At 33.2% G+C, this 20,486-nt stretch overlaps 1 protein-coding gene and 1 long non-coding RNA gene across 2 annotated transcripts; both read left to right on the forward strand.

The window, feature by feature from the left end:
- Window positions 1-1,362: 1,362 nt before the first annotated feature.
- Window positions 1,363-7,681, forward strand: LOC137394776 (uncharacterized). Its single transcript, XM_068081543.1, has 5 exons — window positions 1,363-1,593; window positions 1,832-2,007; window positions 3,999-4,115; window positions 5,937-6,080; window positions 6,880-7,681. Exons 1-5 carry the CDS (start codon window positions 1,475-1,477, stop codon window positions 7,137-7,139), a joined length of 816 nt encoding a protein of 271 aa, XP_067937644.1. The 5' UTR covers window positions 1,363-1,474; the 3' UTR covers window positions 7,140-7,681.
- A 6,372-nt stretch (window positions 7,682-14,053) lies between these two features.
- Window positions 14,054-20,095, forward strand: LOC137392821 (uncharacterized). The gene is made up of 2 exons (XR_010978252.1): window positions 14,054-14,178; window positions 19,918-20,095. It is a non-coding gene; the product is annotated as an uncharacterized lncRNA (long non-coding RNA).
- Window positions 20,096-20,486: the final 391 nt, after the last annotated feature.

A 20,486-nucleotide genomic window follows, 5' to 3' on the forward strand; every position in this document is an offset into this window, starting at 1 on the left:
AATCATATACCTTATTTGTAAACAATTACACACAAGTTTTTAAAAATAGTAGAGTAATCTTCTATTAGAGTGGCACCTACTAGAGTGGTTTCGTGTTCACCGCATCCTGAATCTATTATACACAGAATCCACATGATACTAGAAATAACAGTTGGAACTATATGAGGGCATCTATCAGTGATGTGGAGGTACAGTACTTGCTAGAGGTGTGGTGGAAATACTTGCTAGAAAAGTTGAAATATCTATGGAGGTATTGCGGTACTTACCAGAGGTATGGAGGTACCTACCAGAAGTGTGGAAGCACCTACCAGAAGTGTGAAGGTACCTATCAGAGGTGTAGAAATACTTGCTAGAGGTGTGGTGGAAGTACTTGCTAGGTGTTGAAGTACATACGGAGATGTGGAGGTACCTACCAGAGGTGTTGAGGTACTCTACCACAGGTGTGGAAGTACCTACCAGAGGTGTGGAGGTATCGATCAGAGGTGTAGAGATACTTTCTAGAATGCGGTGAGAGTACTTGCAAAGTGTTGAGGTGCATACGGAGGTTTTGAGGTACATACGGAGGTATTGAGGTACCTACCAGAGGTGTTGAGGTACCTACCAGAGGTGTGGAAGTACCTACCAAAGGTGAGGAGGTACCTACCAGAGGTGTGAAAGTACCTATCAGAAGGGTGGAAGTGCTTTCCAGAGGCGTGGAAGTAGTTGAGGGTGGTTATACTTAGTTTGTTTAATTATATCGTGTAATTTTCAGAGACAATAGCAATTTCTTATACGAGGATCTCCAGGTATGAAATGCCGCTGCACCAGCACCTGTCATGACCTACTGCTTTTTATACACATTCTAAAAATCTTCTCGTGTAACTGTTGGCGAAATTCTTGCTCAACACTTCAATCTCACTTGACTTAGCTGTGTAATCTTTTATTATCTTAATAAATGATACTAGGGGCCAACCATTGACTTTTGTGATAAACCAAACAAAATAAGCTAACCTAACTTGTACAAGCACTGACTTGCTATACACGTTGTACTTGATCAACTGCTATGCTGATTCTGATAACCCAGAACTAGATGAACTGTGACTGCCCATTCTTTTACTTGAGCTGGTGAGAAACTCAGCTAACCGCAGTAGACCGAGCACTAGATATATCGAGTAGATATCCTTGTATGAAACTGTCTACACTTCTTCTATTGAAATCTTTTGTAGCCTGTAAGAGAAGCTGAAAAGATTAGACTATAAGTAGTTCTACTGTTATAATGAAAACTTATTGATTTTCCATAGTTGATGGCATAATGACTGTTCAAATGTTCAAGCACTGAAGCATAGCTAGTGTACAGAGAGACACAAGGCATCAACGGTGTGCCTTACAAAATAAGCACAACACGGCTGCTCTTCAGTGAAGGAGCTGCCTGGCAGTGATTTAGTATTAACGCCCGCCTTAAGCGATTGGTGATCCGCTATAACTAGCCTTGAGAATGGCGATCTTAACCAGCAACCAGACCGGAATACTTTCCTTCTCTTCTACTATGTTGATCTCAGTTCTGCTCATCATATGTTATACACTTGACAGATGGGAGATAGTGCAGTATAACACGTATGTACAGCACCGCTTGCTTGCTGACTAACAGAACATGAACAACTGTGTATAAGCTAGCAAATTCTTTTCAAATCTGAGATCGCTTTGTATCTAAATGAGTGTTAAGCCAGATATGTGAATACGTGTCACTCGTTGTCTGCAATGTTATTGCTGTAACCTTTTTACTTCAGAGGGAGCATGATAGACTAACAAATATGCTTGGTATTTGTTGATGAGAGTTTTGTGATATATTCAGTGAAAGCCTTCAGAGTATTGTCGAGAAAAACGGCCTTGATATCTCTGTCAACACAGATTACTATATCATAACCTTGAACTCAACGATAGTAATCAGCAATGAAACTGTAGCACGGCAGCTTGTGCTAGCAAAGACCATTGAAGCTGGCATGTGGAAAAGTTGCGCTATAACTAATGGTAAGTGTGTTTCTGTTCCACTTGCCACCGTATTTCAGTTGTTGAGTATGAGTGGTGAATATCATGTGCCAAGTGTCATGGTACCAAGTGTCATGGGGCCAAGTGTCATGGTGCCAAGTGTCATGCGTCAAGTGTCATATCCTAAATGTCAGTGGCCAGCTATCATATCTCGAATGTCAAATGCCAGGTATCACCAATTGGAAAAGCTTATTTAGAATGTCCATAAGCCAAATGTTGCTTGGCAAACCAAGTGTCACATGCCAATCATCGAATGCCAAACACTGCGTGTGAAGTGTGACACCTTATACGCAGGGTCCTTTTGGAACCCTACACTGGGGCTACAGTAAGGTACACGATGGATGTGGTGCTCTGATTCCGATTGGATAGCCCTTCTAATAGTAGAAGAGTTACAGTAGTTCATGGAACACATGATTTGGGGTACTGATTGGGATACATGGTCGTACAGGTGACTGAGTTGAGCCTGTCGATAGTGAAAAAGTGCTTGCATGTCAAGGCCTTCTTGAAAGACCATCTTTATAAATAGCTAACGTTTGTAGGCAGAAATAACTGACCGATTATGCTTGCTTTACAGCAAATGCGCTGGTCTATCTAAACATTAGTTTCATTTGCAGGTCATCAATATTATAGAGTAATTATCGCATTGGTTGAACATCGGTGAATACGTAGCCTGTCTTGACAAGCTGTTGTTTTTGCGTAGTTGTCCCCCTCCCCCCCCCCCCCCCCCCCCCGTCGAGCGGCGAGCAACAACAGCTTGTCACAAGACGTACTGCACCTGATGCATCAGCTGCACTTATAAGGAGTTATTCTCTTCCGTCTATGCGGCTTGGTTGCAATGTTATGTCGGTCGCTCCATTGGTAATCATAACGAATTTTGCGCAAAAATTTATGTAGAAAAAATAAGATTATAACGTTTAACCAGCGACCAGTCTCTGCGGTAAACTTTAGTAGAACTTGAGAACTTAGGCAACAACAGCGACTAAACATGTCGTTATTTGTGCGCTTAGTCAGTTTTATTTCTATTTTTGTATCAGTCAGTTTTATTTGTTCTAATGGATTTTATTTTAAGTTTATTTTATTCTTAAGTTCTACTAAAGTTTATCACAAAAACTGGTCTTTAGTTAAACGTTGTAATCTTGTTTTTTTCTACATAAATTTTTGCGTGAAATCCGTTATGATTACCAATGGAGCGACCGACATAACATCGCAACCAAGCCGCGTAGACGGAAGAGAACAACTCCCTATAAGTGCAGCTGATGCATCAGGTGCAGTACGTCTTGTGACAAGCTGTTGTTGCTCGCCGCTCGACGGGGGGACAACTACGCAAAAACAACAGCTTTTCAAGACAGGCTAGTGAATACGGTGCATAAAAGATAACTCCAAGTTTATTGATATGATAAGAATAAATGTATGATTATCATATACCTCTTTCAAGGATAGTCTCTTGATATTTTGTCATGCATAAGCCATTGTGCATTTTAAAGCACCCTCAGCACGGGTTATATAATGATCATTGAATCAAAAATTTGGTATGCTATTCTCGGTCACAGTGATGTTTTTAGTTCTGTAGTCAGTAGAAAAGTGTGTATAAAGAGCACAAGTTAAATTTCAGTAGATTTTATCAGTAAGTATAGATATTTTTTCATCATTTGATTTTTTTGTTCAAGGTGATCCGGCAGCGAGGATGTTTCAGCAATAAAATCGACAAAACTTGATCGCAGTTAAATGCTCGGGAGAAAATGACTTTTCCAAAAATGACATCAGTAGTGGCCTCGTGTGTATAATAGCGACATCAATCATGGCTGCCAGATCACCTAAAACAACAAGCAAAATCTCAAATGATAAAAAACTATCTATACTTTCTGATAAAATCTTAAAATATGACATCAGTAATCCATTAAACTACATTTGTTTATAAGAGTGGTTACGCTGGTGTGACTTATATTTTTATCAAATACTTTTATCAATTCCAGATGGTATGGATAATCTAGTGAACAACACTCCTTCTATTGACTACGCAACAGACAATTGCACTTACTACAGGCCTATGGGTGCCTCGCCGTATCTCTTTGGCAGTGGAAGATACATCCGTAAGTTATGGCTAGTTACATATATACATATATATAGCAGGGTGTTTGATGAATTACTTGAGTTGCTAATTACAGTTGCTAATTGTAGCTTAAATTCCATAGTTCTGCTTTGTAGAATTTCTTTAGGTTACCGTTTGGTACAATAGCTGTGGTAGTGTTTGCAGTGAAACCTTTCAGTTTAATAGTATCTTTTTTAATTTAGCACCTGTTATGGGAGTATTAAATCATATACGTATTTAGAAGTTTTATTTCACATTGGTATATTCTGTCCATTACAAGGCATCTGTTACTGCATGTCAGTAGTCACCCTTCTGCATATACGACTACATGTACTAGATAATGCAATCCACAAAATGTTACCGAAAGCTCCACAGCTGTTCGTACTTCACATCTGATATATGGCTCAAACATGAGAAAAATTATGCAATAAGGTGCATTTGCAAAATATCTGCTCTCTAGCATCCTGACATGTAAGAGAGTGTACGAGACCTTCAGTCAAAACCAGGTGATACGCAATCACTCTACAATGAGTAAGCTCTAGTAATCTACCTATATCAAACCTTTCAATGCTGTTGTTTGGCTAAAGCTGGATAGGAAATTTTGTTTAGAAGATTCATAGCAGACTTTATGAACTGCAACCATTAAGTGAAATACAGCTTATACTGACTGCACGCTCAGGTGTTATGTACTAGTGCTGGGCACGAGTACTTTTGGGCCAATGAGTTTAGACCGCCCTCTTCCGTTCGAGTTTTTCGAGTATCGAGTAGCTAGTAGTGCTGGGCATGAGTACTTCTTGGCCAACGGGTTTTTCGAGTATCGAGTTTGTTTATAAAGGTTTCTTGTCTAAAATTTCCAAACATCGGACATATCTTAAAATTTACAATGCAATTATAATTTTATTCAATTTATTTATTATTTTTTACTATTTTTCATTGATCGGTATTCGTGCTTGCAGTGTTAACAGCGTTAACAGGCGGGTCATTAAACAGTGTCATTTGCGCGGGGCGCAATAGACCGAGTTTTTGTTCACTCTACTCGATGGATTTGTGTACCAAAACCCGAACTCGCAAGTCAAAGCCCAAACCCGCAGAATCGAAATATTCAAAACTTCTTTTACCCGAGCCTTGAAAAAAGATAAACCCGCGAGTTCAACGAGTTTTATTACACGTGCCCAGCACTAGTATATAGTAGTATTATGTACGCATGTGTCTTTCATCAACCCTATACTACTCACAGCTAAATCTGTAACTAGATTTGGCTGTTGCCAAAGCTACATTAATTTTTACTATAATACGAGCCGTGTCCAATTGCCCGTCTCTCCGAAGCCACAGTTGGATGTTGAAAAAAAGATCGCATCGTATGGGATTTGAACTCACAGTCTTCAACTTGCTAACCAACACTCTAACACCTGCGGAATAATTGCTCAGGTAGTTATTAGACATGACGATCTCTCACCGGACTGCTTGGGTTTCTTGTGGTAATAACGAGAAGTTATAAATTTCGCTGTAATAGGAGCGTATTTATCTCTGTCAAGGGTTCAAGGTTGGGATCAAGGATTGCATGATGCGTCACCCAACACATGCACTAACCAGTTACCTTGCGCGGGTTTTAGAATTATTGTCTACATAATTATTACCTGCACTTAATCGGCCTACCTGACGATCTCTCACAGCGCACTAGACTGCCAGGGTACTAGTACATACGATAATTGTGTATTCCATTAATTCATAACCCCTTATAAGTTATACCCTTGATTTCCTGTGTTCGATGAACAAGGAATATTACAGTTGCCTGTAAAAAGTAAGTTTGTAATGGTTGCAGGTCACATGATGACGAGGACAGCGCAGTCCTGTATGATAGTCTCAAGCATATGTGTGCTCGCCACTCTTATTCTCGGCACTGCCAGTTTAGCCATAAAGCACGCCATTCTCAGCATGATAGCATCTACAGTCTGTGCTGCAGCAGGTAGGCGTGACAGGGCCCTGGGTATACCGCGTGCTACTTGTTTACAAAGTAAAGGGCATCATGCAAGGCATGTTAAGTGTGGAGCAAGCAGCCGACATGTAGACATGTACTTGCAGTTATATGGAAACGTGCCAGATGACCTCAGCAGTGATAAAGCTGTCAGTTAATAAAGGAGCTTTATTAAGCGCTAGACACTTACGGACCTGGTGAAAGTGTGTTTTTTGTTTTTCTTCTTACCAACACCTGAAGCACTTTGTAAAATGGTGGGGCTGCTAACATATTTGTTGATATGTAACTTATAAAATCTTGACACATCCAATAGATCCTTTCGAAAATGATGGTTGGAATATTCCCACTTAAAAATCCAGCATTAGAAACAGAAATTTAAGCTTTTAAAATTCTTTTACAAATTTTGTGCAATCTTTAGTTTTGCATATTCACAGTAACAGCCTGTTATGAAGGGAGTTGAGTAATGTATTTGCCTTTTAACCGCGATCACACTTTGTCGATTTTAATCTTGAAATATCTTGGCAGTCAGAACATCAAACATAAAAAACAATGGCCAATGATAAAAAATACAGATACTTACTGATAAAACCTATTAAAATTGTGTGCAAGTTTATCTTTAGGAGATTATTAAATGTGTCAAAAAACCTTAGTTTAATTCCCAAAATATGCAAACCTTCCTTTTTATTTGTGTGTTTGCAAATGATTACTTCATTTCGCAAAACAGATTTATTTTACTTGATAGGACTTTGATCAGCTATTCTGAGTATAAAGCATGTTTATTTCTTTGCAGTCACTTACCAGATGCTCTCCATGGCTTTAATGCTCAGGAGGCAAGGGGAAGCAGCACACCACCTAAAAGTGACTGACATACCCTTTTCTCTAGAAGAATCCGTAGAGGTGAAATTTGGCACATCGACTTATCTGTCCATCATCTGTCAAGTTCTTGGCATCTGCTCAGTGGCCTTATGGGTAGCACACACAAAGATTCTTCGAGGAGCTATAAAAAAATACATTGCCGAGACAAAGTATAATTTATTTTGTCGCACATAAGCACTTTACAAGAGACAAATTACAGTCCAATAAAATTTAGAGTTTATATTTTTTCTACGAATAACATATTTCTTCTACTTTATTATTAAACCCTCTGTATTTACTCAGATTAAATAGCGACTGGTTGGTAACCAACAGCAGATTGTTTAAAACATTTTCAAGTATAATGATTTTAAGCTGAAATATTATTAAAAGTGCTTGCTATGCCATGACCATCCAGTTTACATAAAATGCACATTTCATCCTATTTAAAAAGTATTTTAAAACAACCGTCCAAAAATTATAACTAGGCTTTCTTTTATAATCACTATAAATTGCTTGGCTATGTAAAATTTTAGTACCAGTGTTATTTTCATCAGCATTTTGTTTCTCTTTTGGTGTAGCTCTTTGCAATACGCATAGCCGGTGGTTTAATCAATATAGTCTCACGTGTCAGATATATTGACACTGACCTTTGAACTGTCAACTATGCATTGTAGTTATTATAGTTACATGTGTTGTCACTTCATACTATTAGATTAATAAAAACTGTGATATTTATACATATGTGTAGCTTATTACCGGTAGGAACTATCAAGAAGCACTGTCTACAGACACTAACAACAACCTTCACCAATTCCCCTTATTTCTGACATGTTTATGTGAATTGTTTACATTCATGCGCGTGATAAGCTTACCTGCTCACAGCTTGTCGTTTACTGATAATCTCTCGTACAGTTCAGACTTATGAAATCCAAAGGCTTTTTATTTTGTGCAAAGCGAGCTCACATGGATGATGGACAGCTCTCAATTGCCATCTGCTTTGCTCATTGGCTTGAAATATTTCAGCAATTGCTTCTGTTGAACTCTTGATCTTTGAGCCACCCAAAGAATATACAATATATTACTTCTGTAATTCAATGATCAAGTATTATTAAAATAAGAAAGCCAGGATCAGAGGGTTTTCAGATTTTTATTTAGTTTACTCTCAAGGGATTGGTGATATGAATTAATAGTAATCCGACACTGACCATATATAGACGGCATGGAAGCCTAAGGTTTGGCCATATGGGAACATAAGAGAATGTAAAATAAAAAGGATGCCTGTAGTCTACAGTCACAAATGCTGTCAGACAATTGTAGTCTAGCACAATGGCTATTTAGCTATTTGGCTATATTAGACAAGGTTTTCATAGAAACTAGAGCCACTGATAGTACAAAGTTCTGATATCGTTTCAAATGATGATGAATACTTTCTTATTATCATACTGTATAAACACTGAACACTTATTAGCATACTGTATAAATACTGAACACTTATTATCATACTGTATAAATACTGAACACTTACTATCATACTGTATAAATACTGAACACTTATTAGCATACTGTTTAAATACTGAACACTTATTAGCATACTGTATAAATACTAAACACTTATTATCATACTGTATAAATACTGAACACTTATTAGCATACTGTATAAATACTGAACACTTATTATCATACTGTATAAATACTGAACACTTATTAGCATACTGTATAAATACTGAACACTTATTAGCATACTGTATAAATACTGAACACTTATTATCATACTGTATAAATACTGAACACTTATTAGCATACTGTATAAATACTGAACACTTATTAGCATACTGTATAAATACTGAACACTTATTATCATACTGTATAAATACTGAACACTTATTAGCATACTGTATAAATACTGAACACTTATTACCATACTGTATAAATACTGAACACTTATTAGCATACTGTATAAATACTGAACACTTACTATCATACTGTATAAATACTGAACACTTATTATCATACTGTATAAATACTGAACACTTATTAGCATACTGTATAAATACTGAACACTTATTAGCATACTGTATAAATACTGAACACTTATTAGCATACTGTATAAATACTGAACACTTACTATCATACTGTATAAATACTGAACACTTATTAGCATACTGTATAAATACTGAGCACTTATTACCATACTGTATAAATACTGAACACTTATTAGCATACTGTATAAATACTGAACACTTATTATCATACTGTATAAATACTGAACACTTATTATCATACTGTATAAATACTGAACACTTATTAGCATACTGTTTAAATACTGAACACTTATTAGCATACTGTATAAATACTGAACACTTATTAGCATACTGTTTAAATACTGAACACTTATTAGCATACTGTTTAAATACTGAACACTTATTAGCATACTGTATAAATACTGAACACTTATTAGCATACTGTTTAAATACTGAACACTTATTAGCATACTGTATAAATACTGAACACTTATTATCATACTGTATAAATACTGAACACTTATTAGCATACTGTTTAAATACTGAACACTTATTAGCATACTGTATAAATACTGAACACTTATTAGCATACTGTTTAAATACTGAACACTTATTAGCATACTGTATAAATACTGAACACTTATTATCATACTGTATAAATACTGAACACTTACTATCATACTGTATAAATACTGAACACTTATTATCATACTGTATAAACACTGAACACTTATTAGCATACTGTATAAATACTGAACACTTATTATCATACTGTATAAATACTGAACACTTACTATCATACTGTATAAATACTGAACACTTATTAGCATACTGTTTAAATACTGAACACTTATTAGCATACTGTATAAATACTGAACACTTATTAGCATACTGTTTAAATACTGAACACTTATTAGCATACTGTATAAATACTGAACACTTATTATCATACTGTATAAATACTGAACACTTACTATCATACTGTATAAATACTGAACACTTATTATCATACTGTATAAATACTGAACACTTATTACCATACTGTATAAATACTGAACACTTATTACCATACTGTATAAATACTGAACACTTATTATCATACTGTATAAATACTGAACACTTATTATCATACTGTATAAATACTGAACACTTATTAGCATACTGTATAAATACTGAACACTTATTAGCATACTGTATAAATACTGAACACTTATTAGCATACTGTATAAATACTGAACACTTATTAGCATACTGTATAAATACTGAACACTTACTATCATACTGTATAAATACTGAACACTTATTACCATACTGTATAAATACTGAACACTTATTAGCATACTGTATAAATACTGAACACTTATTATCATACTGTATAAATACTGAACACTTATTATCATACTGTATAAATACTGAACACTTGTGTGTGTGTGTGTGTGTTTTATTTCACCTTTAAAGATTACACAATTGAATTAATACTCGAGACAAAATATAATTAACCAATGCGTGAAAAAATAACAATAAGTAAGAAATGATGATGGGGCCCATTGCGAAATGGCAAAGCCAGTGGTACGCGAGCCCGAGTCAGCAGCACAAAAACCAGACCGTAACACTCACTCTCCAGACTGGAGATGGTGCCTCAATTCCACCTTATATTTACCGAGACATTTTATTGATCTTATTGAATTAGGTAGTCGATTCCACAGCGCAGGTGTTGCAAAGTTTGAGGATCGTTGACCGGCTAAAGTTAGATGATTAGGTACGGGAAGAGAAAGTAATTGATGACGAGTATTATAAAATGGTAGTGCTGGATCACATTTTGAGTAAAATAATTTATGGGCTTGAATAAGCAACTTATATTTATGCAATTTATCAATAGTTAAAATATCAGAGGTTTTAAATAAATCGTTTGTTGGAAACCCAAATGGCTTACGGTTAATGATTCTGACAATTTTCTTTTGAAACTGTATTATTTTGCTAAGATGAATTTTGGATGCATTGCCATAAGTTTCTATTAATTTAAACTTTTAAATTTAATTTCTATTATTTAATTGCCATAGTTTCAGTAATTTAAACTTATTAGCATACTGTTTAAATACTGAACACTTATTATCATACTGTATAAATACTGAACACTTATTATCATACTGTATAAATACTGAACACTTATTAGCATACTGTATAAATACTGAACACTTATTAGCATACTGTTTAAATACTGAACACTTATTAGCATACTGTATAAATACTGAACACTTATTAGCATACTGTATAAATACTGAACACTTAGCATACTGTATAAATACTAAACACTTATTATCATACTGTATAAATACTGAACACTTATTATCATACTGTATAAATACTGAACACTTATTAGCATACTGTTTAAATACTGAACACTTATTAGCATACTGTATAAATACTGAACACTTATTATCATACTGTATAAATACTGAACACTTATTATCATACTGTATAAACACCTAACACCAATGACATGATTATATTGTTGAGTTGTCTATTTGAAACAAATGTCACTAGTTGTGTAATTGTCTCAGGATTTTTTGATACCATTAGTATGCACATACATATAGCGCTAAGCGGATAACACAACTCACAACAGATGCACACGACAGTAGTATAGTGAGAGCAGATCTACACATAATAGGCGGAGCTTAGGGAGCAGGAAGTGACATCACATCAGGATCTGTTTGATTGACAGTTGGGGGGCGGAGCTAGGCGGTGTTGAGTCATGGTGTGAGTCATGGCGATCTGTGTGATTCGTGGTGCGAGTAATGGTGTGAGTTGGTTGGTGACGTCGCGGTAGTGGTGTCGGTGGCCGAGTGGTGAGTCGGGCCGCGAGACGATTCGCGGTTGTATTTGGGATTATCGGATTTCGTTGGCGTCCGGTAGAGGTCGCTCTTCCGTGCCGTTTCGGGGATTGACGGAGAGCTCGGTGGCGACGGGTTGACGGACGGTGGCGGATGGATTTCGAGATCGTCGGAGCTTGTATGTATTTTCTTTTTTCCGATCCCGAATGAGAATGATGTGTCTGCGAACGAATATTCATTTTGATTGTAAACTTCATAAATTCTGAAATTATCTATCGCCTCTAAGTCTTCATCAGGATTAAAACTTTTCAGAATTGACGGAGCATGCAATCTGAAGGAATTCAGAGAGAAATTAAAACAAAGATTATAAACTCTGTATATCAAGACAGTAATGAGTTAAGGAAATGATATTATGATTAAATTTTATATAGTTTATTTGATGATATATCATAGGGATTTAAACTTACTATCAATGGATATGTTATTGAATAAAAGTTTTGTATATAAAAATGCTAAAACATAATATAAAAAAGACTATTGAATTTCATTCAATCCCAATTTTCTTCTTCTTCTTTCATTGTCGAATGAGAATGAACTGTCTACAATCAAAACATACATTATTTTTAGTGAGATATAGTAAAAGTAAGACATACAATCAGATTAGATCATTCATTCAAACTAAAAATCAAATATAATGTAATACTTACTGAAGAAGAAGAAGATCCATCCTTTTTCTGAATGGAATCTTCCTGTTGAGATACGGGAGCCTGCAATTGCAATGATTACAGTCAGGATGGTTTACTATATCCTTGCTGAGATAGTAGACTCTACATTCACAATGGACTCCAACTTAAATTGTAAATTTCAATTGCATTAGTCATCGAATCATAGAATGATATGCAAGATGTAATGCAGACAGAATAGGATATGCAATCAGCTAGAGTAGGACATACAGACAATAAGAAAAACAAATATGTTACATCACATAGTCAGACTAGGACACACAGACAGAGGAGGATATTCAGTTAAAATAATCTGTTTTAATCTGAGTAGGGATATAACATACACTTTGCTAAGATATTGGAGTTTGCAATTGCAATGAATACAATCAGCCTAGAACACATAGTTACTACTCAGAAGAGAAGATTCATTGTATCATTCCTACATAACATCTAGATTGAATTTGTAGTACTTACTGTAAACCGTAATCTTTCGTTGAGATCTTGATAGAACTTTTCACGTAAGAGAAATCGACAAGCTTTTCGCTTCCGAACGCTTATTTCCATTCCATGAGAGCAGTAACCCCATCGCTTCACACATTTATCTACACAATGTAATCGTTCTTGAAATTTCCTTTTTCTGTTGTCTCTGGTACTCATTGTGAAGTTATGAACTGAATTGAAAAGGCATATTCGCTCGAAGGATTTATAACAAGTAGAAGTGTTGTCGTGGTTCAATAATTTTGTGATCTAATGATATATATAAACAGTTTTCGCGAAATTCACTTTCGCGAAATTCAATTTCGCGAAAGTTGACTATATAATATATATGTGTAATTTCGCGAAATCCAATTTCGCGAAAGTTGACTATATAATATATATGTGTAATTTCGCGAAATCCAATTTCGCGAAATCCATATTCGCGAAATTCACTTTCGCGAAAGTTGACTATATAATATATATAATGTGTAATTTCGCGAAATTCAATTTCGCGAAAATCTGTTTACTATTCTCGCTTCATTAATTCCTTTGGACACACCCATCATTCTTCAATTCACTATATAAGCGTTGCATAATCTGATGGAATATTCTGCCTCATTAACCATCTCTTGATACCTACTTATATTTGAGAATTTGGGTCGATCGAGTGTTGATACCATAAGGCTTGTATGCTTCAGCTAGAATTCTGTTAGCCGGCTACTCGCGATTAAGTTCGTTGAGTGTCGCTGTTTTCAGGGGCTGTTGTGTGGACAAGCGCCTTGGCATTCGACTTGATTGTTTTCCTAGGTTTACCTATGGAATTCTCCTGTTTGGTTTGGCTTAACCATTCCATAACAGCCTCTCGACCAGTAAATAGATGAAGATGATGAACTAGTAAAGAAGCAGACATGGATTAATATGTGGATTATTTTGAGGATAACTCCAACTCAGCGTGAGTATATCAATATATAAAACTTATATCAAAAATGTTACGTTATTGAATCATTGGCTTTGCCGTTTCCGGTTAGTGCATGCGCACGCAGTTCTGTTTTTATCCTCGAGGATGCGTTACACGTTTTTCTAATGCTCTTGTATTGTATTCCTTATTCACATGTACTATTGTTCGTTATTCATAATATACGTTCTACAGCATTAACTACACACATATTCAACAAAAAAGGTAAATAACATTCGGTTGTATTTTTTACCAAGTTTATTTCGATATAAAGTATATATGTATATTCAATTGTAAAATATAGAAAAAAATTTTATGTCAGTTCTTCTAGTAATTTAACAATTTGGGAAGTTCCTTGAATATGTACATTGTCAATACCTTCATTTTCTTCGTTATTAAGACTTTTACTAATTTTTCCATTCCAATCATATCTATCTAGTATAGTTTTTCGAACTACATGATCTCGTGTATCTTTTTCAGAAATTTTTAGCATAACTGTTAGAAAATCTTCTATTGAACATCCTCTGCTCCAAAATATTGCAAAGAGAAGACAGTAATCTCCACATGTTGTTGAAAGAAAACCTTGGAGTAGAACATCATTCCATTTAATTAACTTTATTCCAGAAAGTTTTAAGATTTGAGCGACATCTGGATATGTTGAAGGATCTCGTCCTGTTGAATCGAAATAATTAATTTCGGATTTTGTTCGAATAACTCCTATCCAGTGTTCTCCTGGTTGATAAGAATAGTGTGTGTTAAAAATATATATTCCTTCATTCGATAAAAATTGTTCTATAGACTAGTACAATCCTAGCTTTGATTGTATCTTCAGTAGCTTTTATCTTACTCACATTTTATTATTATATATACATTTATAATCATTGCTCACTTGTATATCAGCATGGCCTAGCACAATCCTAGTTTTGCTTATTGTATCTTTAGTAGATTTTATCTTACTCACATTTTATTATTATATATACATTTATAATCACTGCTCACTTGTATATTAACATGGCCTAGCACAATCCTAACTTTGTTTATTGTATCTTCAGTAGCTTTTATCTTACTCACATTTTATTATATATACATTTATAATCATTGCTCACTTGTACATCAACAGGGTCTAGCACAATCCTAGCTTTGTTTATTGTATCTTCAGTATCTTTTATCTTACTCACGTTTTATTATTATATATTCATTTATATTCGCTGCTCACTTGTATATTAACATAGACTAGCACAATCCTAGCTCTGTTTATTGTATCTTCAGTAACTTTTATCTTACTCACATTTTATTATTATATATACATTTATAATCACTGCTCACTTGTATATTAACACGGACTAGCACAATCCTAGCTTTGTTTATTCTATCTTGAGTAGCTTTTATCTTACTCACATTTTATTATTATATATACATTTATAATCACTGCTCACTTGTACATTAACATGGACTAGCACAACCCTAGCTTTTATCTTACTCACATTTTATTATTATATATACATTTATAATCATTGCTCACTTGTATATCAACATGGCCTAGCACAATCCTAGTTTTGCTTATTGTATCTTTAGTAGTTTTTATCTTACTCACATTTTAATATTATATATACATTTATAATCACTGCTCACTTGTATATCAACATGGACTAGCACAATCCTAGCTTTGTTTATTGTATCTTCAGTAGCTTTTATCTCACTCACATTTTATTATTATATATACATTTATAATCATTGCTCACTTGTACATCAACATGGTCTAGCACAATCCTAGCTTTGTTTATTGTATCTTCAGTAGCTTTTATCTTACTCACGTTTTATTATTATATATTCATTTATATTCGCTGCTCACTTGTATATTAACATAGACTAGCTCAATCCTAGCTCTGTTTATTGTGTCTTCAGTAACTTTTATCTTACTCACATTTTATTATTATATATACATTTATAATCATTGCTCACTTGTATATCAGCATGGCCTAGCACAATCCTAGTTTTGCTTATTGTATCTTTAGTAGATTTTATCTTACTCACATTTTATTATTATATATACATTTATAATCACTGCTCACTTGTATATTAACATGGCCTAGCACAATCCTAACTTTGTTTATTGTATCTTCAGTAGCTTTTATCTTACTCACATTTTATTATATATACATTTATAATCATTGCTCACTTGTACATCAACAGGGTCTAGCACAATCCTAGCTTTGTTTATTGTATCTTCAGTATCTTTTATCTTACTCACGTTTTATTATTATATATTCATTTATATTCGCTGCTCACTTGTATATTAACATAGACTAGCACAATCCTAGCTCTGTTTATTGTATCTTCAGTAACTTTTATCTTACTCACATTTTATTATTATATATACATTTATAATCACTGCTCACTTGTATATTAACACGGACTAGCACAATCCTAGCTTTGTTTATTCTATCTTGAGTAGCTTTTATCTTACTCACATTTTATTATTATATATACATTTATAATCACTGTTCACTTGTACATTAACATGGACTAGCACAACCCTAGCTTTTATCTTACTCACATTTTATTAATATATATACATTTATAATCATTGCTCACTTGTATATCAACATGGCCTAGCACAATCCTAGTTTTGCAATTATTATAAATTGCTGTAAGAGATCATCAAGAGTGTTAATAAAGTACTGAGAATAAGTATATGTACAATTATTATAAAGTGCTGTAAGAGATCATCAGGTGTGGTAAAAAAGTACAGATAATAAGTATGTGTACAATTATTATAAAGTGTAGTAAAAGACCATCAAGAGTGTTAATAAAATACAGAGAATAAGTATGTGTACAATTATTATAAAGTGTAGTAAGAGATCATCAAGAGTGTTAATAAAGTACAGAGAATAAGTATGTGTACAATTATTCTAAAGTGCTGTAAAAGATCATCAGGAGTGTTAATAAAGTACTGAGAATAAGTATGTGTACAATTATTATAAAGTGCTGTAGGAGAACATCAGGAGTATTAATAAAGTACAGAGAATAAGTATATGTACAATTATTATAAAGTGCTGTAAGAGATCATCAAGAGTGTTAATAAAGTACAGAGAATAAGTATATGTACAATTATTATAAAGTGTAGTAAGAGATCATCAGGAGTGTTATTAAAGTACAGATAATAAGTATATGTACAATTATTATAAAGTTCTGTAAGAGTTCATCAAGAGTGTTAATAAAGTACAGAGAATAAGTATATGTACAATTATTATAAAGTGCTGTAAGAGATCATCAGGTGTGGTAAAAAAGTACAGATAATAAGTATGTGTACAATTATTATAAAGTGTAGTAAAAGACCATCAAGAGTGTTAATAAAATACAGAGAATAAGTATATGTACAATTATTATAAAGTGTAGTAAGAGATCATCAAGAGTGTTAATAAAGTACAGAGAATAAGTATGTGTACAATTATTCTAAAGTGCTGTAAAAGATCATCAGGAGTGTTAATAAAGTACTGAGAATAAGTATGTGTACAATTATTATAAAGTGTTGTAAGAGAACATCAGGAGTATTAATAAAGTACAGAGAATAAGTATATGTACAATTATTATAAAGTGCTGTAAGAGATCATCAAGAGTGTTAATAAAGTACAGAGAATAAGTATATGTACAATTATTATAAAGTGCTGTCAGAGATCATCAGGATTGTTAATAAAGTACAGAGAATAAGTATATGTACAATTATTATAAAGTTCTGTAAGAGTTCATCAAGAGTGTTAATAAAGTACAGATATTAAGTATATGTACAATTATTATAAAGTGTATTAAGAGATCATCAGGAGTGTTATTAAAGTACAGATAATAAGTATATGTACAATTATTATAAAGTTCTGTAAGAGTTCATCAAGAGTGTTAATAAAGTACAGATATTAAGTATATGTACAATTATTATAAAGTGTATTAAGAGATCATCAAGAGTGTTAATAAAGTACAGAGAATAAGTATATGTACAATTATTATAAAGTTCTGTAAGAGTTCATCAAGAGTGTTAATAAAGTACAGATATTAAGTATATGTACAATTATTATAAAGTGTATTAAGAGATCATCAAGAGTGTTAATAAAGTACAGAGAATAAGTATATGTACAATTATTATAAAGTGCTGTAAGAGATCATCAGGAGTGTTAATAAAGTACAGAGAATAAGTATATGTACAATTATTATAAAGTACTGTAAGAGATCATCAAGAGTGTTAATAAAGTACTGAGAATAAGTATATGTACAATTATTATAAAGTGCTGTAAGAGATCATCAGGAGTGTTAATAAAGTACTGAGAATAAGTATATGTACAATTATTATAAAGTGTAGTAAGAGAGCATCAAGAGTGTTAATAAAGTACAGAGAATAAGTATATGTACAATTATTATAAAGTGTATTAAGAGATCATCAGGAGTGTTAATAAAGTACTGAGAATAAGTATGTGTACAATTATTATAAAGTGCTGTAAGAGATCATCAAGAGTGTTAATAAAGTACAGAGAATAAGTATATGTACAATTATTATAAAGTACTGTAAGAGATCATTAGGAGTGTTAATAAAGTACTGAGAATAAGTATGTGTACAATTATTATAAAGTGCTGTAAGAGATCATCAAGAGTGTTAATAAAGTACTGAGAATAAGTATATGTACAATTATTATAAAGTGCTGTAAGAGATCATCAGGTGTGGTAAAAAAGTACAGAGAATAAGTATGTGTACAATTATTATAAAGTGTAGTAAAAGTCCATCAAGAGTGTTAATAAAATACAGAGAATAAGTATGTGTACAATTATTATAAAGTGTAGTAAGAGATCATCAAGAGTGTTAATAAAGTACAGAGAATAAGTATGTGTACAATTATTCTAAAGTGCTGTAAGAGATCATCAGGTGTGGTAAAAAAGTACAGAGAATAAGTATGTGTACAATTATTATAAAGTGTAGTAAAAGACCATCAAGAGTGTTAATAAAATACAGAGAATAAGTATGTGTACAATTATTATAAAGTGCTGTAAAAGATCATCAAGAGTGTTAATAAAGTACTGAGAATAAGTATGTGTACAATTATTATAAAGTGGTGTAAGAGATCATCAAGAGTGTTAATAAAGTACTGAGAATAAGTATGTGTACAATTATTATAAAGTGCTGTAAGAGATCATCAAGAGTGTTAATAAAGTACAGAGAATAAGTATATGTACAATTATTATAAAGTACTGTAAGAGATCATCAGGAGTGTTAATAAAGTACTGAGAATAAGTATGTGTACAATTATTATAAAGTGCTGTAAGAGATCATCAAGAGTGTTAATAAAGTACTGAGAATAAGTATATGTACAATTATTATAAAGTGCTGTAAGAGATCATCAGGTGTGGTAAAAAAGTACAGAGAATAAGTATGTGTACAATTATTATAAAGTGTAGTAAAAGTCCATCAAGAGTGTTAATAAAATACAGAGAATAAGTATGTGTACAATTATTATAAAGTGTAGTAAGAGATCATCAAGAGTGTTAATAAAGTACAGAGAATAAGTATGTGTACAATTATTCTAAAGTGCTGTAAAAGATCATCAGGAGTGTTAATAAAGTACTGAGAATAAGTATGTGTACAATTATTATAAAGTGCTGTAAGAGATCATCAGGAGTATTAATAAAGTACAGAGAATAAGTATATGTACAATTATTATAAAGTGCTGTAAAAGATCATCAAGAGTGTTAATAAAGTACAGAGAATAAGTATATGTAAAATTATTATAAAGTGCTGTCAGAGATCATCAGGAGTGTTAATAAAGTACAGAGAATAAGTATATGTACAATTATTATAAAGTGTAGTAAGAGATCATCAGGAGTGTTATTAAAGTACAGATAATAAGTATATGTACATCTAATCTGATTGTATGTCTTACTTTTACTATATCTCACTAAAAATAATGTATGTTTTGATTGTAGACAGTTCATTCTCATTCGACAATGAAAGAAGAAGAAAATTGGGATTGAATGAAATTCAATAGTCTTTTTTATATTATGTTTTAGCATTTTTATATACAAAACTTTTATTCAATAACATATCCATTGATAGTAAGTTTAAATCCCTATGATATATCATCAAATAAACTATATAAAATTTAATCATAATATCATTTCCTTAACTCATTACTGTCTTGATATACAGAGTTTATAATCTTTGTTTAATTTCTCTCTGAATTCCTTCAGATTGCATGCTCCGTCAATTCTGAAAAGTTTTAATCCTGATGAAGACTTAGAGTTCATGTAAATCTCACTTCGATCCAATATCATGAGAGCTGGTGTCAACCATTGAAATGATGAGGGAATGTTATACTTTTGAGGTTCGATGATCGAACATAATACCACACGCTCTCCCTTACGTTCAACGAAGAATTGCAACGCAATCTCACAATTGTCATTTTCTTCAGACTTATTTGCTTGTATTACTTCTAACGAAGCTGGAATATCCAAAACTTTTAGATCAATCCATTTCCATGGCTCTTGCATTTCCT

Source organism: Watersipora subatra, chromosome 4 (assembly GCF_963576615.1).
Source record: "Watersipora subatra chromosome 4, tzWatSuba1.1, whole genome shotgun sequence".
Lineage (NCBI taxonomy): Eukaryota > Metazoa > Bryozoa > Gymnolaemata > Cheilostomatida > Watersiporidae > Watersipora > Watersipora subatra.